The 24,429-nt window shown below is 42.5% G+C and overlaps 2 protein-coding genes across 6 annotated transcripts in view; one reads left to right on the top strand and one right to left on the bottom strand.

The window, feature by feature from the left end:
- Window positions 1–7: 7 nt before the first annotated feature.
- Window positions 8–13,983, top strand: mnta (MAX network transcriptional repressor a). Of its 2 annotated transcripts, none has more exons than XM_077721925.1 (6): window positions 8–859; window positions 2,856–3,471; window positions 4,489–4,530; window positions 4,615–4,726; window positions 11,655–11,847; window positions 11,925–13,983. In XM_077721925.1, exons 1-6 carry the CDS (start codon window positions 787–789, stop codon window positions 12,560–12,562), a joined length of 1,674 nt encoding a protein of 557 aa, XP_077578051.1. In that variant the 5' UTR covers window positions 8–786; the 3' UTR covers window positions 12,563–13,983. The 2 variants fall into 2 exon arrangements, with proteins under 2 accessions (XP_077578051.1, XP_077578053.1); XM_077721927.1 differs by having other exon boundaries at window positions 8–267.
- Window positions 13,981–24,429, bottom strand: part of septin4b (septin 4b) — a 16,449-nt gene continuing 6,000 nt past the window's right edge. For 3 of the 4 annotated variants that reach the window (XM_077721930.1, XM_077721929.1, XM_077721931.1), the window contains exons 2-11: window positions 19,226–19,322; window positions 19,042–19,128; window positions 18,531–18,654; window positions 18,321–18,455; window positions 17,654–17,771; window positions 17,488–17,589; window positions 17,286–17,382; window positions 17,061–17,223; window positions 16,890–16,989; window positions 13,981–15,131 (exon numbers count right to left, since the gene is read on the bottom strand). In XM_077721930.1, the coding sequence (XP_077578056.1) occupies window positions 15,063–15,131; window positions 16,890–16,989; window positions 17,061–17,223; window positions 17,286–17,382; window positions 17,488–17,589; window positions 17,654–17,771; window positions 18,321–18,455; window positions 18,531–18,654; window positions 19,042–19,128; window positions 19,226–19,322 (1,092 nt within the window). In that variant the 3' untranslated portion in view covers window positions 13,981–15,062. Of the gene's footprint in view, window positions 15,132–16,889; window positions 16,990–17,060; window positions 17,224–17,285; window positions 17,383–17,487; window positions 17,590–17,653; window positions 17,772–18,320; window positions 18,456–18,530; window positions 18,655–19,041; window positions 19,129–19,225; window positions 19,323–19,640; window positions 19,947–20,327; window positions 20,478–21,139; window positions 21,260–24,429 lie in introns of those variants that run through there. The other variant, XM_077721928.1, reaches the window with a different exon arrangement.

The following is a 24,429-nucleotide window of genomic DNA, read 5'->3' on the forward strand; positions in this document are numbered from 1 at the left end:
CACCATCGCTTTTGCTACGCCACAGAGGATTAATTATGCAAGCAGATCTGATTGTGATAGATGTCTTTGACAATTTACGACGGGGATCTAGCGATATTTGGTGAAAATAGGACCAATTCCAACCATATCGTTCATAAGATTGTCACTACAACGTGCTTTAAGTTCAAATATATGAGCTGCACCTGTATTTATATACCCAGAGTAGCTTTTCCTAGCACGTGGCAACACCTCCTTTAGTATGTGGACGAAACATGTGCATCCTTTAAGGTTTGTCGTAATTTTACTCCTATCAGACTTATTTAAACGTGTTTCGTTCAACTCCGCAAGGTATACTTGCTGGTGTTTCGTAAAGTGCTTGGTAGATTACACATTTGGCATGTAGCTAAGATGAATCAGTAGTTTGTGTTTTTGTCACGATCGTGTCGAATAGGGTCGTCATAAATCCCGTCCGAAGCCACTCCATCCTTTTGAAAGCGCCCCGTGGCGTCATCTGTGTGGGCGTCTACGCGGCGCTGCGTGATTCACAAACCTTATTTGTTCCTACTACTTTGAGCGCCATCTTGTTCGGAACTTCTACCCACAAGTGCTAGTTTCAACTCAAGGGGGTGTCCGGTTCCCCCCGATCCTGCCTTTATTAACCGCGGGGTTTCCTCTCGCTTTCGCTTGCTTTTATTTTTAATCCCTTAGAAGAAAAATCCCCATCGTTTGCTTGATTTGTCCTCTCCCCGCTTTTTGGTTGTTTTTTTATTTTATTTTGGAGTGGCGGATCTTTTCAAGCGGTCAGAAATGAGCATCGAAACGCTTCTGGAAGCCGCCAAGTTTTTGGAATCGCAGGCCCAGCTACAGCAGCGAGCACGTGGTAAGATGTTGTCTTTTTTCGATTCTTTTTTTTTTTTCAAAATTGTTTTCAGAAGGGGTTGAAGTCCGCTCCACCCCGCGTGAACTCCTCCTAATAAAGTTCGTTTGCGATTCGCCCTGGGCAAGCAATTATCGTACTTGCATAACACTTAACGGCACTTTTTTTCCTTTTTGATAAGTGCTATGTGATGCATTTTAGTATACGTATGTTAACATGTGGACATGCTGTTTTTCTAGCGTGGTTATTGGGGTGATCGTGAGATGGGCGGTGTCACAGTTTTAAGACTCCGACGTCGCGTGGCTCAAATGACGTTGTCCTGTCAAGCGCACTAGATTTGGCCAACGCGGGCTTTTAAACGAGTCTGCGCGCAGCCTTTGCTTGTTTGCATTTTAGTGAAAAGAAAAAAAAAATGCCTCCCACGAGCGCCGTCTGCCGCTGACGTGTACACGACAGCCACGCCCCTTTCACCACGTGCGCGACAGGCAACCCCTCCCAAAGATTGTTTATATGCATGAGATGACTCACTACCGCTCGTATTGACTCGATATACCCTCAGAGAGAAGTACATGTCATTTTCACCTGTAAAATTTAATTCAAAATGTACTTTTTTAAAGCCTGAGGGATAATGTTTCAATCTGTTGTGATGAGCAAGGTATGTGGAATATAGATTTCAAAGTAAATGTAATGAAAACCACACAGCACTGATACAGCAAACCAAAGATCATGAAATTCGATAAACAATGACAGATGACAATGGAATTTGGTAGGTATATTTTGGTGATGTAAACAGGCCAATCCTTGGATTCCTATATTTATGTTTTTGTATCAGGGCTGATTAACTTAGCCAGTCATGGGCACGCGTGATCCTTCAGGTGTGTTTACCATGTTTCCATGCTATCGTAATTCGACTTGAACTCTTAGTTAAATATTTTGTTATTTTAGTTTGTATTATTAAATCTGGAGTGTTTTCACTGTGAATGTTCATCTTTGAGTGCCAGTGATAGCATTTCTTGCTGGACAGGCCGATTATAAAAGTAAAACCCCTTTAAACACGCCAGCACTTGAAAGCAGTAATCCACGCTTTTGTAACATCAAAGCTGATGACTGCAACTTTGTTTAGTTTGGGGTCCTCCAATAGGCATTTCCAGTTAGTGTAAAATACTCCTACATGGTACACAGTTGAGTAAAAATCTGTTGGGTTAAAATACTGTATTTAGGTAAAAATGGAGTTGAACTAGATCTACACCAGTTTTGAGTCTCCCCGTAAAAATGGATTGGACGTCTAGTCCTGTTATTGCCATCCAATGAGGTCAAGTTTAACAGTCATGGTGGAGTAAGCACTTTGCTTGTGACACGTGGCTCCTCCCACGCGTCTTAATTTTGTTGGAAGTCTTCCTCCTCCAGCCTCTGCTGCTGAGCTGCTGTGCAGCAAGCAGGTCACTCACTGCACGTAGGCAACTAGGCCACTTTTGCCATTCACTTATACAATGGCCCATGTTTTGGAAGGCCTTCATGTGGTTGACTTTTACTCCTAATTTGTTGCATTAAGAAACATTTGTCATAAGGTTACTGCCTATCCATTAAAGAAAAAAAAATCACTTATTATTATTTTTGATAATTTAATCTAAAGTACATTGTTACTTTAACCATATTGAACGTGACTGGAAGTGGACCCCTGAATGGGACTTAATTACCACTTTGGATGACATCACTCAATCTATGGAGGACCAAATGTGACCAAATTAAAATATAATATACTCTCTGAATACTTAAAGTGCTGCAACGTGTCCATGAAATAATTGAACAGTGAAATGATTGTTTTTTTTAATTAAATTAACTGGGGTTTTTATTTCATTTGTGATGTTGTTGTGCAAGTGCAGTGGTTGTTCCTCTCACCCAAAGAGCCAAATGAAAACAAGCATCACAGGTTTCGGGCCGTCAGATGAAATGTTGCCTTGTGAGATGCGTAACGGAACGTTTTCAATGTTTTTTGCAGAGGATGAACTGAAAGAGAAGCTTCGTCTGGATGTGCTGACGGAGCAAAAACTCAGCGATGTGAACAAGTACAACTGCAGTAGCCATATCAACAATGTTTTTAAAGTGGAGGAGCTTAGCACCGAGCGACCCCCGGCGCCGGTGGCACCCACCCTGTTACCACCCTCCATGGCCATCGCAGTTATCCCCATCCCGGTTGTGAAAGCCAACCCTGTGGGCTCACCATCTCTCCCCGTGGCCTTGCTCTCCCACCCTGTGGCTCCTACTCTGGCCTCCCCTAAAAGGGAGCCTCCTTCTCCTCAGGAACAAAGCGTGGTGGCGCCACCGCGATCCCCCCAACCCAAACCAGATGAGCCCAGCGCCAAACTGCCCACTCCGAACCAGCGGCAGCATCTCCCAACGCAGCTCCTTTCTCAAAGCAACGGCACTAACTTGCAGCAGCCGACGCACCAACAGCTCCTCCATCGCTATCCCGGTTCCATCGTCTCACCTACGCCCCATCAGCCCACGGCGCCCCCCCAGTCCCTCCAGCCCGCTCCCTCCGTGAACGGACCCATCAGTCGGGGGAGTCCTCCTGATGACGGGCGCTTAATTGACCAAAAGAAACGACCTGGCGGGTAAGACCATTGAATAACTACAAATGGCATTCAACTGTTTTTGGTGTTGATGCCTTTGTGTTGTCGAATTTAATCCAAATTAATGAGTTTGAAATTAATATTATGAATGAAAGTGCAGTTGCTGTGTAGTTACATTTTTGAGTCATTCAACCATAATGGCAATTATTGTTTTTTTGTATGGGGAAAAAAAAATCTAAATTGACTTAAAACTACATTTATATACTTTTTTAAGCCCGACTCAAGTAAACACGTTTTTTTTTTAATTTGGGGTAATATATGGCCCCTTTTTGACCCCTTTCTCCGTTTTTTTAGTGCAAATCAGCTTTAGTCCAAGCCCTCATGTATTAAGGATTGTAAATTTGAAAAATCATCTTGAAGGATGTATAGCATGACATAACAAAGAGTTAAAAATAAGGCAGGTCAATACATTAGTAGCTTGAGCATTCTAAGTATCCTAAGCATGACAGGGCCAAAAGACAAAAATAACTTCAAGGTAGGTTTTGTTAGGGCATTTAATCTTTAAGTGTTTTGGTTTTACATTCAAGGAACACAACATGTTGGTCAACATGCCCAGCTTTTCATTTCTGAACATTAAGAACGATTTCACTGCAGTCAAACAGGAACAAACTTCAACCTATTATGTAAGTGAGGATTATTTTAGATGATAATGTGATCCAGTTTGTTTTCTTCCTATCTCGTGCTCTTGTCTTCACACCCCCGTTGAGCCTGCTGCTTCTTTTGGAATATGTGTCACAAAGAAGACCAAAAAAAGCTAAACGCAGATCCAGCGTTAATCCTTTTAGCCTGTTGGTTGAGCTCTGCTATCACCAAGTCTACATTTGTATCCTGTCAATTGTTGTTCAACCTCTCCAACATTGAAGAATTTAGCCTTGGCCATATTGTGAATTACAAATCTTTGTATCCACTTACTGTATCTTATGTCATGAAAACATTTTGATATGCAGTTTTCCATTGGAATGTCACAATATGAACCATTTTTGTTTTGTGCTCCTTCAGGGCCGGTACCAGAGAGGTGCATAACAAGCTTGAGAAAAACAGGTGAGTACTCGTCATGCATAATGTGGACTTGTAAATAAAGTGTATTAGAATGTCGTTAAAGTGGGTTTGTCTTGTGTACTTCAGACGGGCTCATTTGAAGGAGTGCTTTGAAACCCTGAAAAAGAACATCCCCAACATCGATGAAAAGAAGACATCCAATCTGAGTGTGTTGAGAAGTGCTCTGAGATACATTCAGGTAAGAGACTGACCTCTTCTTACTGTTTTTGTTGCATCACTGATGGATCTTTTAGGCACAAAAAAGGCATGTTGTCAAACTAGAATACCCAAGACGAGGAAACTAGGTTACCAAACACGTTTCCATTAACGATAAAAGTGACCTATTTATCTGAGTTTCTTACACATGATTCGTAATGAAGTCACCTGCTTTGCCCTGAAATGTGCAGTCGACATTCTTTGAATGTTTGTGCAAGTGTCCGACTTTTTTTTTTTTTCAGTTTTAATGTCGGCTTGTTGGCGCCGGCCACTACAATGGATGACAACTTGCATAACTGTCTCCAAATAGACTCCAAAACACTTTTTATCGCCCGCAGTTATCGTTGGTTAGTATCCTTGTTAGAGATTTGAAACCAGCTGTATCAGAAGGTTTCTTTGTTTTCAGAGTTCCTACTCTGTATTATAATTGGCTACCAATGGCAACATTTTGATTTGTCTTAAGATTGTGGAGTAAAAATGCATATCATTGGATTTCTTCAAACCAAATCCGGCCCAAATGTTGACAACCGAACCAAAAGATCTTAGTTAAGTAAAATAGGTCAGTTGTTTTGCTTTAAAAAGAACAAGAAACAAAAAACAATTTGGCCTCGTCAGTGTTCCACTTAAAAAGTTCAAGTAAGAGTAAAAATATAGCCAGCCATTAAAAAAAATGGTAGTATCATGAAGAAGACTATACCGAAATTTATTAATGATAGTTTCTCAAAACCTTATGCAAAGTGTACATTGGCCCTTTTTTTATTATGGTAATTTCTTAATATTTTGTTTAGTTTTATGTGTTTTGAGCACGTTGTCAATTGCGAGGTAGTAGTGGGCAGTGTTATTGTAGATCTCGTCACCCAAGCCCACCTCTTGCTGTAGTAGAGTGTAACCCAACTCTGTTTGTCAACAGTAATATATCGACCAAGCCAATGTAGTGTGAATGCATGCATGAATGCATCGTCTGTTTGGGACACGTTCCAAAAAGAAAGCTTGGGTGAGGTTTGACTAAGAGGCTTTAAGTTGAGCATAATGTGCTTCACTAATGAATACAGCTGCTTTCCTATCAAGTATTGACATCATCTAAAATTGCCTAATGCCTATAAAGGGACTTGCATTTATACTAAAAAAAAAAAGTAGTTTTCCTGTAGTATAGCTACTCGTCATGAGTCTTTCTACTTCCCTGTTCAACATACTTGGAGCGTTTGGAGTTCCTGCTTTATATTTTTTATAAATGTCTGTCATAAAACAATGCCTGTCTATGTGAGTAAAAAAAATGTTCAGGCAGGCCTGAAGAGGCTGAAAAATAATCCCTAATGCAGTACTAGTCCTTCCACATGCTCCGCCCCACCCGCTCCTTCTCTTTGAGCTTTTAAGGCCACATGAGCAGTGAGCACATGGCTAGCTGGAGCCGTGTGACGTCACCCCCGGGCGGCCCCCCCTCCCCCCTCTGCTTCCCCGCCCAGTGCCGCATTAGACACGACTCGGAGTACTCGTGGGCCGAGCTGCCAGTCGCAGGAAGCGTGGGGCTGGCTACCCCACCCCCCTCTGACAAAATCACTCTTTGGATTTTAGTTTGAAAAAAAAAAAGCATACATACTTGCATTCTGTGTTGTGGTTTTAGGCAAAATCCTGTTGTTATTGTCAATGAGTTTGAACTTTGATAGTTGACCTTTACGCTCATTGGCTGCTGTCGACGGGCAATTGACGTCCCATCCATTTTGACTGGAAAAACGGCAATGAAATATTCACAGCTGGTCTTCCTAGTGTAAAGCAATGAGTGTGCTGCTGTGAAGTTTTATATTTCTGCTTTTTTTTGTTTCTTTTAAACAGCCAAATTGGTCACTTCTCCACACACGGTTAATTTTGACCAAATATGAACAACTTACTCCCTGATTTATCATCCTATTCACAAAATAAGACGTTTTTATTAGGGGGTTGGCTTCCACAAGAGGGGAATGTAAAAGCCCCTACCAACCCACTACCTTCTCGCTACACAAAGCTTTACTTGTGAGCTGTCAGGCACCACGTGAAGCTCTCCCGTTTCAGCTGGAAGGCCCGGCGAGATGAGGCTCTCTCCGCTCAGGGCGCAGTCACAAGACCGACCTGGAGCCTGGGCGGAGCCAACCGGCTTTAGTGGCATGTTGGCAACGTGGCCTTCTGCACTGCTGGCCCTTTAAGAGCGTGCAGTAAGTACAGCTTGTCCTCAACTGCTGCACAAGTGAGTCAGGGAGTAGACTGTTTACCCCTCCCCCGACTGTGTGGATCCATGTGCATGGCGTCCCTCCACCCCCCCTTCCTTCCCTCCCTGGCTCCCTCCACTCGTCGCTGTGACAGCCAGCTTGACCAGTGTTTACCTTCCACTCACTCCATGTGGCCTCTTCCTGCACTGATCTAGATTTGTACGCAAACAATGCGGAGGTCGGACCTTATCTCTCAGGAAACGTACGCCGGGGGGGGGGGGGGGGGGGGGGGGTGGTATGTCAGTAATGTGTACCAAAACAAAAGGTACTTGGAACTTGATGTCCTAGCGACACGGTGACCCGATTAGCGGGACGCCATGTGGGAAGCATCTGCTTCTCGGGTTGCGTGCGTTTCTACGGAGACGGTCGCATTTGTTTTCTGCCGCCGCCACGTGCGCGTGCAGTTCAGTGGGTCTGTGTGTCTGTGGAGCACGTCATCCGTTGCTTCCGTCTTCCTCGGAGCAAGCACGTTGGTGGCGAGGCGGGTACAAAGTCCTTTTGTCATTTTAGATCAGCCCCAGGGACGCATTTTTTTTCGGACCCTACGTATGCACCTCGAGGGCTTGTTAAGAAGGGGCCGACGTCAAACCTGTCGTCGTGTCCGAAACTGCCAATGATCTGGGTTGCTGAGGAAACCTTAGATCTGTTTCCGTGACAACCGGCAAAGACGAGGGATGCCGTCATTGTGCGCTGGTTGCAAAGGAAGGCTTCTCACACATCACGAGATCATGGCCTCAGTGTCGGCCATTGTGATGCTTGTCCTCGCATTGCGGCTCTCTGTTGAGACGGAGCACGTCACAGCGTGGGTTGGTTTTCAGCCAATCAGACGTTGAGTCAAACAGCCAATTACTCCTAATGGAGGGTGTCGGCTTCACGGAATACAACATGCGTGTTCTTAGAATGTGAGAAGGAGAATACCGGGAAAGCCCTCGCCAGGTGGGATGAACAAACAAACAAACACCATGCAGGATTTCAAAGTGTTATTGACTGAAAACCTTTTAAAGGAATTTTGAATTACGACTAATATAAATGAAAATAGCCCCCTTCCTCCTTTTTCTACACCAAAAGCTAACCCATATTTCACTACAAATTTTACTACAAAGTATTGTTCATAAACTAATTAATCTGTTGCTTTTGAGGATTCCCAATTCATGTTTGTTCTCGTAACCGCTACACGGTTTAAAAGAATTAGCTTTCTATCATTCATGTTATTTTGTTACAAGAATTTTGCAATATTGTATTTATCTACAGAAACGTTCCGCTGTTCACATTGCATTTGCCTAAATAATTGTTTTGTAGGTTGGAAAAAAATACCATGTTCAAATAGCTGGTTTTTTCAAGTAACTAGTATGTACCTCCATTTCTTTACCCTTGTATCATGGCATAGAGGTTTGTTCATTTGACTTCCACGTGGGAGACTAGAGTTCGATTCCCAGTCGGGATACATTTCCCCTTAGTTGTTTCTATGTATGTGTAGTCAAGACCCTCAAATGATTACAAAGGAAAGTTTCTTGGTGGTGCAGAGGTTTGCTCACCTGACTCCCGTGTGGGAGACTGGGGTTCAACTCCCGGTTGGGACACTTTTTCACTTAGTTGTTTCTGTGTGCTTCTTGTCAAGAAACTCAATTGATGACAAAGGAAGGAAAGTGTACCTGCTTGGTGGCGCAGAGGTTAGTTCACCGGACTCCCGTCTGGGAGACCTGGGTACGATTCCCTGTTGGGACACTTTTTCACTTAATTGTTTCTGTGTACTTCTTGTCAAGAAACTCAATTGATGTCAAAGGAAAGTGTACCTGCTTGGTGGCGCAGAGGTTAGTTCACCGGACTCCCGTCTGGGAGACCTGGGTACGATTCCCGGTCGAGACACTTTTTCACTTAGTTGTTTCTGTGGACTTCCTCTCAAGACACTCAAATGATTACACAGAAAAGTGTAGTCACTTGGTTGGCGCAGAGGTTAGATCACTGGACTCCCGTCTGGGAGACCTGGGTTCGATTCCCGCTGCCGTCGTTTGGCTGAAAATACTTGGAAAGAAGAATTGGTCAATGGAATAAGAAGGAGGAAAAAAAAAAAGAAAAAACTTTTTAATTTATATTAAACACTTAGTCATACTTTTCAGCAAAAGGTTATATTCCGAACTGCCTTCGGCAGTTCGGAAGACAGTTGAAGGACCTGTCTGTGCGAAAGGCGTTCTCGGGTCGGCCTTCGGCCGACCCTCGACCGCTTGCTTGGTCAGTGAACCGCCGACACCGGGAAGCGAACTCACGTTCTCTCGGTGCAAAGGCGAGTGTGCAACCCACTACACCAACTCGTGCCCCACTTATACATAGGTGTTGAAACATTTTATCCAAGGAAATGGGGTGAAACACTTCGTCATTTTTTGGATAAAATGCTTCATCCACCACTCAATACTTATACACTTAAACACTTAGGCATTTTAACTTATTCTTTTAACTGAATATTTGGAAAATCTTTGCAGGCACTGGGAATTGAACCCAGGACCACACCGGTGGTAGACAGATGACTTAGCCACTGGGCTACCAACACATGGGAGAAAGAAGTAGTACTTATAGTTTTATCCAAGGAAATGGGGTTAAACACCTAGTAATTTTTTGACTAAATGTTTCATCCACCACTGAATACTTATACACTTAAACACTTAGGCATTTTAACTTTTTCTTTTAACTGAATATTTGTGGAAAAATCATTGCATGCACTGGGAATTGAACCAAGGACCAAAGAGTTTGCAGACTGATGACTTAGCCACTGGGCCACCACCCTCACACATATACATGGTTGTTGAAACGTTTTATCCAAGGAAATGGGTGAAACACTTAGTCATTTTTTGGACAAAATGCTTCATCCACCACTGAAAACTTATTCAGTTAGACACTTAGACATTCATACTTGTTCTTTTACCTGAACAATTGTGGGAAAATGTTTGCATGCACTGGGAATTGAACCAAGGACCAAAGAGTTGGCAGACTGATGACTTAGCCACTGGGCCACCACCCTCACATACACTTTACCCTGTCATTATTGGAAAATCTTGACTACACAGGTGAACAAACCTCCACACCATATGTTGTCCTTTTTGGAAACCTTTGAGTACACACGGTTGCTTCTATCTAAGGAGAAATGACATGAGAAGGAGGATGCATTTTGGTGAGTAAAATATGTCAATATAATATATCAATTGTATGAGATTATTAAGATGTTTTTGTGTCTCACCTGTAGCTGCAGTAGAGGTTAAAATAGTTTTCTATTGATGACTCAGAATACGTATGGTTTGTAGAGACAAATGGCTGCATTCTTTCTTACGGCACAATCATGATTGTTGGTTTGAGGTTTGGCCGTTGCAGAGCAGAGCAAAAGGCGACTCTAATCCAGGATAAAAATAAAGAGCAGGTGCCCACCTTTTTTCTACATGGCCTCAAACGTATGCTTAACAAAACGCGCTCCCTTTAAACATACGGCGAGCAAATGGCACGCGTGTACGCCGCCTTGCCAAGTGAATGCGAGCAGGAAGTCCAGCCGATCAGGAAATGCTTTTATGCTCGGGCTTGCTGAAACTCGACGTGACGCTGTGTTCTCAATGCGTGCACGTGGACACCCATGCAGTTGAATTTTTCAGCCACTCGCATGTGCTTACGTTCGTGTTCATAATGTAAATAGAAATGTTGCTTTTTACCCTCTTAAATGCTGCTTTGGAACTTTGATTTAGGAAGTGTGGTAGGTTGCGTGTCAGCTGACCTGCAGCTCAAGGGAAAACTGGGTCACAGAGTCATTCCCTGAATGCCCCGCCCAATTAACAAACTCCCCCACCTCCCCCTCCCCCTGACTATTTGCATTTGCTCCCAAACCCAAAACTAGGCTTCAATACAATGACCTGTGTTGACAAATTCCATTTAGAAAGGTTTCCCGTCATATCATTATTATTTTTTTAGATGCATTGTCATCGTACACACTCCGAAAAGCCCACTCCCGCAAGCACAATAGAAGCAGGAAGTTTGCTTACGAAAAGATCCTAATTGTGAAATAGCAATTTTACAGCAAGTATTTTTACAAATCCAATCAACTAAATGAGTATATCCATTTTTTTCCAGGAGGGCTGCCAATGTATAGTCAGTGCTTGACCACCTGACAACTAGCAATTGATTGAAAATGAGACTTTGCCTACTTCTGGGAAATATCCTAATCTTTTTTTCTCCTCCGGTTACAGGTTGTATACTAGCAAAGTGTTTTCTATCCCTTTAAGTACAATTTTATCCCCTTTTAATGCTTAAAATGTCTTAAAAGCATAACTAAAACGTCTTGTGGATAGTTAGTTAGATTCCTACATTTAAGGTTTGGACATATTAGTTGCCATTGCTGGCGCTAGACGCCCAATCCATTTTGACTGCCGGCCTGTCCCAGTCAAAATGGATTGGGCATCTTAGCGCTAGCAATGGCAAGCAATAAGTCCAAACCTTAAATGTGGGAAGTCAAACTACCCACAAGACAGACATTTTAATTATTCCTATAGTTTGAGCATTAAAAGGGGATACAATTGACTGTTCAGCATCAGCATCGACAAAACATCCAGTACCAAATGGAATCCCATCGGAACAGCCTTAATATCTATACAAGTGTGAAATACTGTGAAACTTAAGTAAAGGGTTTGTGTTTGGCAGACACTGAAGCGCAAGGAGAAGGAGTACGAGCACGACATGGAGCGCCTGGCCCGCGAGAAGATCGCTACACAGCAGCACCTGGAGGAGCTGAAGAACGAACTGAGCCAGTGGATGGACGTGGTGGAGATCGACCGCGTGCTGCGGCAGACAACACAGCCCGAGGAGGACCAGGCCTCCACTTCCACCGCTTCAGGTGAGCAAGCAGGCCAATGTTTAAGCCACCCAAATCCTTGCCAAACGTACTCAAGATTATTTTTCTCGCCATGACAGAAGGGGAAGAAGCAATGGATGAAGACGAGCAGGATGATGACGCTGTTGTGGCGAGGCCTCCCAACCCATCACCCGCCGTCCCACCACCACCGGCCCCGACCCCAACCCTTAAAGTCGACGTCGCCCAGCCTACCCCCATGGTCTGCCGCACTCTAACTCTGAGCGCCCCTGCGCCGTCCTTCGTGGCCCAGCGCCTTTCGACGCTGCAGGCGCCAACCAAGCCTCCCACCGCCGTGATCAGTGCCGGCCAGCCTGCCCTGCACCCCACTGTCATCGCCCACGCGCCCGTCTCTCACCCGTCCGTCATCCAAGCGGTCAACCACGTCATTCAGACGGGGATGCCCAAACCGGTGGGCCACATCACAGTGCACCCAGTGGCCCACATGGGTCCCCGGCTCCCCGCTCTCTACCCCCAACCCGTAGCAGTCAACCAGCCCACCTTGATCAGCCACATCACGCACACACTCGGCCACGTCAATGGCGCCCCCGGCCAAGCTCCCACCGCCACCGCCGCCGCCCTCATGGGCAAACAGACCGTGGTGACCCACCACCCACAACTGGTGGGCCAGACTGTCCTCAACCCTGTCACCATGGTGACCATGCCCTCCTTTCCCATCAGCACCCTAAAGCTAGCTTGAGGCGGCTTGGCTTCCCAGATCCCACGGCAACATGGAAGCCCTCGCGTCCACTGGTTGGCATTGGCACGGGTTGGGCTCGCAGCGGGAGAACCAATGGTGCGACTCGACCAAACTCCACCCGCGCCATAAGCAGAGATTGAGAATGGGAGTCAACAGGAGACCCGCCCAGCCCCGCCCCGCCTCTACCGGCACTCGTGCTCCTCTGCTGCATGGAAATTGCGGAGTGGGTTTTCACTCTGGCGTGTGGAGCTGCAGTCTGGAAGGACTTACGTGGCCATAGCGCCCCCTGCTGTCCATTGAGTTTAGGCATCTTATTGCTTTAAAGCTATAGTCAGCAGCCCAACTTGTCAGGTGTTTACGCAAAACTGGTGTTTCCCCCTAAAAAAGACAGACGTTTTACTAAAAAGAAACCAAAAAAAACATCTCACATTCTGCCTGATATGGTATATGTATGTGGCATACATAGTTAAAACAAGGATGCATACAAATGAAGTGTAATTGGATAATTTGTCACATCACACTTGTTATGCGACACTAGCAGAGCTGCCAACTACTCTGGACAACCTCCTTACACTCAGGATATCCAACAAACATTGTCACTTTAGTTTTTTTTAAGCAATAGTTTCAGAAAAGTACCACATTTCCAATTTAAATACCTCAAAATGCACACCACCGCTACAGCTTTCGCCATCTTCATTCAATAACAATGTCAATTGTAAGAATTGGGTAACAAGAGTCATCCTGAAATGGAGTTGGCAGCTCTGCACTAGTATACAATCAGCGCAATAAATAATAGATAGAAGCAGAAACTGTTTTAGCCACCTGATGATTACACTTGCAGTCAACTTGCAAAATGAAGTAAGATATTTGCAGTGCAAACAAATAATTGGACCGACAAAGAAATATCCATTCGAGCTACATTTGGACTAATTTGAAAAAGTTGTAACTTACCTCAAGATTCCAAGCGGTCTTAATGGATAGCCCCCCCTGTTTATTTTTATTTTTTTTAAGAAAATGTGTACATTATTATGTATGTTAACATTTGTTCGTGTATTTTTTTTTTTCAAATTGGGACCACGTGCTTAACAGCAGAGCAATACTCCGTTCAGCCACTGCAAAATGGTCATCGTGTACTTAAATTTATCACGTCACATCTAAAAGTGATGGTGATACTGAAAGACAGGAATATAGGCATGTTTTCCCTATGGTGAAAGTTGTATGTACTTGTAAATAGCCTGTAAAAGCTGGGCTGAATTAAATTTCACGCTAGGAAAATTTTATGGAATACACCTATATGAAATATTAATTAATAAAAATGTTTGAAAAAGTCTGGCACTTGATTTAGAAAAAAATATTTCTAAGCATGCAATGGATTATTTGTATACACATGACTCAAATACATAAAAAAATAGGTTAAGTGACTTTTGCAAGAAATTATTTTTACTTTGCATATTTTCCCAGCCATTAATTTTGCATTTATAATAAGCATCAAATTAACATGAACTAAAAAATATGACTATACACAAACATGACAATTGAAAAATAAGGTTGTTAAGGCTTACAACTGAGGTTTGTAATCACATTATTCGTATTAGCATTAAAACGTGTTCATCATGAAAAGTCCAGTAAGAGCATTGACTTCAAGAATTCCGAAATTTATTCCTAACATAGTAATGAAGCATACCGTATAATACATTTGGTCCCATGCCCAAAGAAGACTTTCTTAAAGTACACATTTTTGTCAATGGGTGTCATTAACCTCTGACAAGCAACATAAAGTTCTTGTTTTTTTTAATCAAATGGAATGTTAAAAATAAAATAATATGGTGTCATTAACCTCTAACTGGCATCAGAAATGTAAATTATTAATCCAGTGGAATATATTAAAAAAAATAAGCAGTAAATTTAGCTTTCTGATATGTAACATTCCTACATACGGAAGCATATTAATTAGAATAAAAGCAAACCATTTATTTCAGTAGTTTCCTTGAAAAAAAACAACTAAGTATATTTAAATATTAACTTTTTTTTTTCAAAATTAGCTATTTTAAGAAATCGAACTCATAAAAAGCCAAACATTAAGGAATTATCCATCTAAACAAACCCTCATTGAATGCAACTGCTGAAATAAATGTGTACATTTTTCTAATTACTGCAACGTACATCTTAATTTTGCTAATACGGCATCACTCATTTTGAAATTAAACAATCCTAAACGGGTTAACCAACCTTGCCGCGGTAAATTTGGATACCGTATAGAAAATGACTCATTTTGATACTGTGACTGGCCAACAGTATAAAAAAAATTAAAAATTAAAACCGGCAAAGAAGTTCGATGGATTCAAGAAAATTGGATTGTTTTCGGTTTTGTAACCAGCGCCTGGTTTCTTGTCAATAGTATTTACAAAATAGCGTTCTAACCTCATTTTGCCGAGTGCATGATGGACACTGATGAGGTCACTGGGTGTGGATGAGCCTTGTGGGCTGCTTGCACGGCGTGTCAGTAGGAGTCCTTCCTTGTGTGCATTTGGTGCTGAATCCTCTGCAGCATCTCTTGCATGCGCCGCAACTGTCGGGAGACAATCACAAAGCGCCGTCCGGATCAATAAATGCAGGTCAGGTGATCAACAAACACGCACAAAGTAAAGGGGATTTTATTTGCTGGAATCAATAGTTTTTATTTGAGACAAAAGGGGGTCAGTTGTCCTAAAGCTTATGCTGTATGGCAAGAAATGTCCTGTGCCCATTTGCGACATTTAAATTTGGAGCTAATGGATGTTAGGATATCAATCAATTTTACTGGTTACTTTTCAATGAACTACCTTTGTCGCCTGGCCAGTGCATGCATACTTGACTTTGTAGGTTTAAGCGGGTTTCAGAAAAAAATACATTACATTAGTGTTCAAAAGTTGACATAACCTTGAAAAAGAACATAATGTCATCTCTCTCAACTTTTGAGTTTCCAGTTAAATTTCCTCTCTGTAGATCCTAAAATCATCAGACATTTAAAAAATAGTAATAGAATGACTTAAGCAGCAAGTTTGAAATTGCCTTCTCAAAGATTAATACTGGAGAAGCAAGTCTATGTATGCCAATGACCTAAAACCAGACTTTCAACTTTACTCTATGTATATTTTGGACAGCAGGTATGGTGCTGTTTTTTATTAATACATTCATTCAATTCATCTTATTTTCTGAACTGCTTTTTTCTTACAATGGTCGTGGGGAGTGCTGGAGCCTATCCCAACTGACTTTGGGCCGGAGGCAGTGGCCAGCCCATCACAGGGCACGAGGAGACAGACAACCATTCACGCTCACACTCGTACCTAGGGGCAATTTAGAGTGACCCATCAGCTTACCATGCATGTTTTTGGGATGTGGGAGGAAACCCACAAAGGCCTGGGAAGAACAGGTGAACTGATCTGGATTTGAACCCAGCACCCCAGAACTGTGAGACCGATGTGCTTCCATTAATACCTTAAGTAGAAGAAAACAACTTCAATGTTTTTGGTTGCAATCAAGTATCTATTGCAATGACTCCATTAGACAGAAAAAAAGAGTTGTCTGAATGACATTTTGTTCTTTACAAGTTTATGTACACTTTTGATCACAAGTGTAACTAAAATGGACAATAAATACTGAAATGGCAGGACATTCTTACCTTGTGGACTTAAAAACTACTCCTAGCGCTCCAACTCTAATTTTAAATGCAATGAACTCGCCCTTCATTTCTAAAATTCCCACTTGGGCTGATTACAATTGGAGTATGCAATGTCCCTTGAAGTGACAGGTAGCCACGCCAAAGCATTCATTCATTACCTGTGACAGCTGAGGAAAACAACAATTTGACATTGAATGCCATGCGCTCGCGAAAGGTTAAGTGAGAATATGAACAAGGACAAAAAGTGCTGAGAAACAACAGTGGAGTGACAAATGAGATTTCAGAAGAAAGAGAAAACGAGAGCCAAAAGAGGAAATAAAATAAAAAAGTACAGGAAAATCATAACCAATGTGACCAAAGCCAAATAGAAAATGACCTCTAGGAACAAGTGACAGAAAATGTTGACGGACAATTGGAGCGTTTCAATGACATGAAAAGAAACACTGAGCATGTGAGAAGAAAAATGAAAAAGAAAGAATGACAACATCAATTAGTCACGAGAAGCTGGTGAAAAAAAGAATCAATCCGGCCACTGACAAGACGCCCTTTTTCGAAACTGTCGACTAGCGAGTGCACTACTGACGCCGCCTAAAGGGCTTCGTCCTCCAGATTGGAGCGGGCTTCGGCGCCAGGCGTCATTTCCAAGTCCCTTTCGTACGAGCGTACCTCCTCGTCTTTTTCTCGGATCAGCCGTTCCGTCTGGTTGTCGGCCACGTCGCCCACGGCGGGGATGGGGAAGTCGGTGCCGCTCTCCCGGGTTAACTTACTGCGTAAACACACCATCTCGTTAGAATTGGGCGCCATAACGATAAGACCGCGTGCGGGCATGCGTCATACTTGCGGTTGCGTTCCTTGACGACCATGCGCGTCATATTCTGGATGCAGTGGGCTCGGTAGTTCTCGTAGTGGGTCTCCCGGGTCACGTCTTTCAGGTCCTGCATGTGAGTTCGCACCAGCATGTTCCTCAGCTTGATAAAGTCGCAGTGCGCCGTGTTCTCCACTGCAAAGGGAATGGCGTGAAGGGTCGGCAGGGTCACGCTGAAGAATGAGGGTCTGGCCTACCTTCGACGATCCCCCAAGGGTAGAGTCGACCTCGCACCCGCTTCCCTTTGGCCTCCACCACCGTGTTGCTGCCGATGACTGCGAACGGAATGCTTTCCTAATTGTAGGGATAAGTACCAAGTTTTGACTTTTGAAGTGAGCAAAGAGTTTGTCGTTTGTTTGTTGGGATTGGCGGAGAAAACGGTCACATGACCACCCTCACCTTTAGCTCGTGATCCTGCTGCTTGAAGTCGTCGTCTTCGTCCGAGTCGCAATCGGGGAACTGGTAAATTTTGATGCCGTATTGTTCGATCTCTTCTCGAATCTACAAAAAATTAAATTGAGTTAACTGTATGGGGTATCTGTCACGAAACAGGAAGTAATCTAACCTTAATTTTCTTCTTCCTGACTTCACTTGGGGTGAGTGTGTCAGCTTTGGCCAAGACTGGAACAATGTTGACCTTCTCGTGAAGAGCCCTCATGAATTCAACATCCAGCGGTCGGAGGCTGTCAAAAAACAAAGCGGTGTTATGAAGCTTTTCATGTATACTGTATTCATTTATTAAGACCTTTCCAATTAAAGCAAACAAATATAAAGATGAATTCTTTGCACTCGAAACCGCAGAGACTTGGTAGTGATTTGTGATGCTCTAAAAACTATTATAAGTTATATTACTACCTTGGGGGGGGGGGGGGTGGCAGTGGTATCTGAGGAGTGGATGGTCTACTTTTTGGAAGAAAATTAAACTTTCGTTACATGCTCTTTTTCTGTGGATAAAAAGACTTACTACACATTGAAGAAATAATGTTTTGAAGAAAAAAAATAAAAAAAACAATAATAATTAAAATAAATGATTAAAAACAGGCCACCCAATGGTGCAGTGGTTCTTGAATGAATGCAAATTAACTAATTATGGGGGCTAAAGAAAATATTTGGGGGACTTGAAGACCGCCTAAAACAGGCTTAGTGACACCAATGACTACTACTACTACGCTTGATTAGACCTATTGCATGAATTATTTATCCACCAAAATGACGGCGTTTCTGAATCGTACCCATGGCCAAAAGGGGAGATGAAGTAGAGGCAGCAGTGCACGCGATTGTCCTGGATGTTCTTCCGGTTGAGGCCGCTTTCATCCCGAAAATATTGCTCGAACTGCTGGTCGATGTAGTCGGCCACCGGCTTCCAGCTACAGACGGAAAACGGGTTTTGTGACATCCAAAAACAAAATACAATACTGGTGTGTGTGTGTGTGTGTGGTTACCATTCGGTGTTGTTGACTGCGTCGCCAAAGCCCGGAGTGTCCACAATGGTCAGTTTGAGTTTCACCCCCTTTTCTTCTATATCGACGGTGTGCTTGGTGATTTCTACCGTTTGCATAATTCGTTCTAAAAAGGTTCAACAAATAAAGTCAAATTATTTTTGGGAGACTCTCTCTGGTTTTGTCATTTATAGTTACTTAACCCCTACCCTGGTCATCGTAATTTAATTTACACATTGTACATGTATCATAAATATTCTGTGATTGTGTAACAATGGCATTGACATTCTATTGTGGTTAATGTGGCCTTTATTTATATGCATATATACATATAAATATATATAATGTCATTGAAAACAAATTTCCCCAAAATAAGGTTAACATAGCCAAATGTGTATAAAAGCTTCATTAGAGTGCAGTGATAAAGCCAAGGTAATAATTTGTTTGTTAGTGACAACAAATTGGAAAACATATAGATCATTTTTGTCGGCACAGTAATTGCTGTGTTGTTTACCTTCAGCATTGAGCAGCTTCCTGTCTTTGTAAAGATCTGTGAGGAAGAGACTGTTTACCAATGTGGATTTTCCAAGGCCAGACTCCCCTGTAATAAGAAAGGAAAGGACAAGCAAGGTCAGGCATTTGGATTTGAGGAGTTTAGGGTGAAATGTTGCTGCTGACGAGGTCAGATTGGATTCTACCTGCCACCATGAGAGTGAAGTCGAATCCTTTCTTCACCGATTTGCGGTGCACCTGGTTTGGGAGTGTTGCAAAGCCCACATATTCCTTGTCTTGATCCTGAAAATCATTGGAAAAAAATATTTTAGGTGGTGTTGCACACCGATAATGGTACAGTGAATTATGCAAGTAAAATCTTTTTTAACATAGTCACACCAATAAAGCAGCCCTATGCAACTAAAGATGTCACTGATTCAATCATTGGAAATGCAGGGGATCAGAATGGGGTTATAAAAAATTGAAACTTCATCACTACTACGACACCAAACAACAGTCATTTCCTGCTCCATCACAACATAAACCATTTCAATGGCACGTATACATTGACTAACCCACAAAAAAGTGCATCTTTCCTGAACTCCGACCCCTGTATGTTACCTCATTATTGCTGTAAGGGTCAAAGCGTGCCCATGGACTTTTGGGCCTGGGACTGACTGGGGAAGGCAAGTCAAACTCCACACGCAAAGGCAAAGCGGGCTCAGGAGTCGAGTCCGAGCAGGCTGAAACCGCCACTGGGGGGAGCAAAGATGACGGAGCGGGAGAGTGGTCGTGCCCCTCGGCTTCTCCGACCGCATCGTGAACCTCCGGCTCGTCATGTTGGTGCTGCGGACTTGGGTGCTCATGTTCTAAATGATGGTCTTGCATTATGTTCTCCACCTCGGAGTCATCGGAATGGCTCGAATGCTAGATGTGTCGGGTTCAAACATGCATGGAGCGGGTAGTCACACACAGGGTGAAGGAGGTGATAGATTGTCCAAGTGTTACATTTGGAAAGGTGCATTGGTTCATAAAAAGATTTTCTCTATTGCATGTTGGAAGTCATTGCAGCGGGCTGACAAACTCTAAGTTGGGTTTAATGCTCAGGCTGGGCTCGAGTTACAAAAAGTCTGACGGCTCGCTGGCATTCACACAACACAGATGAATAATGGAGTGGTCGTGAGAGAGCCATCAGACCATTTCATCTCAGAAACATGCCGTGACTCTCAATTCATTCCTTGCCTGAACATTTAGATATTATCACTATTAAAATACAGGCCAAGTGCAAAGGGATACAATAATATCCACCTGCGTGGTTTGAGGAGAACCCGTGAGCGGTACTTCCTGGGGATCACAGTCCCTATCTGGATTTGGGGAAACGGGACAGGAGTCCCGCTCGTCTGATGAAAATGGAATTTCACAGTCACCGTCCTCCATTGCGACAGTGAACGCTGCAATCTTGGACCAAAAGGGAGTATTTATGGAATAATTCGATACAGACAAAGAGGGGTCAAGACCACAAGGTAAAACAGATAAGGCCAAAAAGGGAAGGTGGAAAAAATAATGTAGTCATTAAATAAACAAAAATGTTACAAAATGGCAGGTTGAAGAAAGGTTGTTGTATGCATTAAAATTTGGAGTAAAATTTTACAAACAAAACAATCTCAAAGTGAAAATGTGATATTATTCCTAAATGTTGTAACCTCTATTTCTGAAGTCATTTGTCATGTTATTACATATCCTCACGCAGACATCCACAACTGTGGGGCACAGTTGGACTCTTTGAGTGACCCGCTTTGCTGTGCTACAACCAAAGCTCACAGATCAATGTCCAACAGGCTTGCTTGTGTGACCTAAATAGAATTATGGCGATGGTCACTGTCAAACCCTTTCAAGCTCCAAACAAAGCAGGATTACAACTTGAATTAAATTCATTTGGAAACCCAAACACTCCATTAAGGTTCCCATTGTACTGGGTTTTCAACGCATTAGTGGTCCTGGACGGCGATATATCTCCCATCCATTTGAACTCAATGTTAGCTTATCTTAACTTAAGGCAAAAAAATAAAGAACAATGAAAGTCATAGCACCACAAAGCATCATTAAGCAATTATGCTCACCCTCGGAACCTCTTCAAAAACTTGTCCTCAAGGGCTCTCCAGCAGGAAACAGAAAAGGGAGGCACGAGCTCCCCGTATTTATACGAAGGCCAAACGCTACGTCCTACTTTACCATCGAACCATTGGGTTCCCTCAGGATACTGATCAGAAAGATTGATGAACCACATCACTGGCCACACAGCACATGCTAGATCTCCCTATGTCATTAAATTTAGCTGTACTAGTCAAAACAGTGCTTAGAAGTCCAGGAAATAAAGCTATATAGATATTCATGTGTTTAAAAAAAAACACTGCAAATGATAATGCAGCGGAAACAAGAAAGGATTTATTATTCATCAAGGGTACATTAAACATTAAGAGGATGCTAAATGAACTCACTAATGAGATTGATGAATTACCTACATAGCTATTTTACGTTGTTAAGTGAATCGTGGAACTAAATTCAGAGGGTTTAAGACTAGTATATAAGAGAGAACTCAAAGTGAAAATGTTGAATTTTGCCCATTTTTAGAAGCTTTTTACAATCTGTTTTAATTCAATGCATAAAATTGCGTATATCATATGAACAATAAGTAAATCCACAGAATATGGAATTTATAAAAATGTGCAATATTTCACTTCAATGTTAACACTACAGATGAGAAGTGCAACTCAACTTTTCTTTGAAAACAACATTCAGATAGTGCACTTATTTTATTTACTATTTTAAGTAGGCCTCCATACAACAGTTTTTTTTACTGTATGTAGGCCTATACAAGTACATTTCAAATATTGTATTGTTGATTGCAATGGATCTTGTGTGGAGTACTATTGGCAGTATTGGTATTAATTTACAATAGGCCCTTTTTGAAACTTTTTGCAAGCATTCTTTTTTTTTTTTTAGCAATGCAAAATGTGTTAAGATTTATTAGATATTGTTTGAATGGATTCTTGAAATGCAGACTAGTTGCACCAAATGTGAGAACTGCTCATTTGGTTCAGGGAATTGGACTTTGTGATTGAGCAATTGGGGAACACTATAATAGCCTAACGTCCCAACAGAGAGAAGAGATGTGAAACATACTCTATAGGAATGCGACGATGGGACTCCCACATGAGCCCTGAGAAACAATGGAGGGACAAGAAGCCCAACACAAAAATAAACAAGTTGCAGTGCTGACTATGCAGCCTTGTTACTGTTGGATGGTGGTAGTGGGCTTTTGCTGCAGTGGTGCTGAGAGACGATGATTTGTAACAGCTCCCAGGGGGGAGTCCAGATCAAATGCTCTCTCCGTGACATGGGAAACGCTAGCAAAAACTGCCAAAAGTCATTAGTATATTATATAACATGTTTTGATAAAAATGCCCTTGATGAAAGCAGCTTTTAGTCTTGGAGGAAACGCAGTTGACCGAGCCATGTACAATCTTACAACAAAGATTACGATGCAACTATTAAATGATTATTGTTTCGGAAGTCATACAGTGGCGATTTGATGGACAGAGTTCAGCTGGCAATGGCGGAGAAAGACATCCGAACCATTTGTACTAAGTAGGACTGGCAGTGAGTGGTCACTGTCAACGCTCCCATTCAAAACTGCCAATGAGTCAAGGACAAACGTCCTCTTCCCTGGACCAATAGGAACAGAAATTATAGTTAAGCGCTTTCTGTAACTTCATTGTGAGTAGACAAGCTGAATACCAGTGAATTATATTATTGTTAAGAGGCCATCTGCAGGTGGTGCAGTCAGTCATGTGCACATACTGTGAATGGCAGCTTTGTTTGAAAAGCACTAGCAAGCCTCAGTGAGAAGTTGAAGATTTTAATTCCTCCACATTGTCTCACAGACACACTGACAAATTAATTATATAAAAAAATATCTAAAAGGCCAACTGCTGTTTCCCAAAATTCATCTGCAGAAAGGTGACACACCTGGCAACCATAAAAAGGAGGCCATTTAGGGCAAACATGGCAATGTGAGATGTTATTAAATTTTCTCAATGCAAAGCTAAAAGTGCCCCAAAACAATCACAGTTTAAAGTCCTTACTGCAACATAAATATTCAATTTCTAACATGTTAATAATCAAGTGTCAAATTTTATTGCTATGATAGACACAAACACTTCACAACTCTTTACGGTTTGAAAAAAAATGCAGTAGCATTCTTTTAATGGTGAACACATCTGGCACAGACCACCCAGATGGCACTGCCAGGCCCACAGTAGGACTTTGTGTGTGCATTTTTTTTTTTTTTAGTTAGACACAACACTTTCTTATTAATCACAGAAGAGCTCAGTCTCCGTAGTTGGATGTTATGGCCAAGTTCAATGTCTTAAACAGACATTGTTTATACTGATCCTATGAATTCAGGTCGAAGAAAAGAGAATGTACTCTTGTGGTAAGAATAGAATGAGAAAAGTGACTAGATGGAATGGAGAGATAACACTTTGAGCAGAAGAGTTAAGGCGTACTCCGATAGTGTATCTTTGTTAGTTTAACAGCAAAAGGGGACAATCACAGCAACAGAATTAAGGCTGAGAATTCATTTTTGACCCATGGGAGGAAGATCCAAAAGCAACTGGATCTCAATCTTCATAGCTCTTTTCAAGAGTGCCAAATGCACTATACTCTAATTGCTAACATACGGCGCAACAGCGACGGAATAGTCAGCAAAACAGTTGCTACAGTAAAGCACACTGGGCAAATTACATTGACATTTCAGGCAGATGCAAAAAAGTGACACGAAAGGGAAATGAAGTGAATTAATTTCTCTTTGGCCACTAATTGTCGACGACCAAAAAGGGCTGACGGTGCCCTGAGACACTCCCAGGCACCAACACACCAGCACTTGAGGCCGAGACGGAAAAGACAGTGACATTATATGTCTGCGGCACCGAGGATCATATTGCAACGTGCTTACATTGTAAGACGATGTGGCCCAGTACCAAAGAGAGCCAGGGAGTTCCACTGAACCACAGAAAGAAAGAAAAAAACTCTAGAATAAAGCACCAAATGGTCCAAACAGCACCTCCCTCATTCTCTAGTTTGTGGGATTCCTATTGATCGAAAGCACAGATTGTAGCGTCGTTACTTTTCCTAAAAGGACGAGCACCGGAAAGGGAGTATAGTGCCACCTGCTGCTCATAAATGTTCTCTAAACCCGTGGTTCTCCAACATTTTACAAGCAAGTAGGAGTGTACGTCGTACTTGGCTCTCCTCATGCCACCATCAGGGCCAACATTAAAATATGTTGGTGTTGTAGGCCAAGATGTTTTTGGGGAAAAGGCATTGGTTATTTTCATTTTTATAAGCC

This window comes from Stigmatopora nigra, chromosome 8 (assembly GCF_051989575.1).
Source record: "Stigmatopora nigra isolate UIUO_SnigA chromosome 8, RoL_Snig_1.1, whole genome shotgun sequence".
Lineage (NCBI taxonomy): Eukaryota > Metazoa > Chordata > Actinopteri > Syngnathiformes > Syngnathidae > Stigmatopora > Stigmatopora nigra.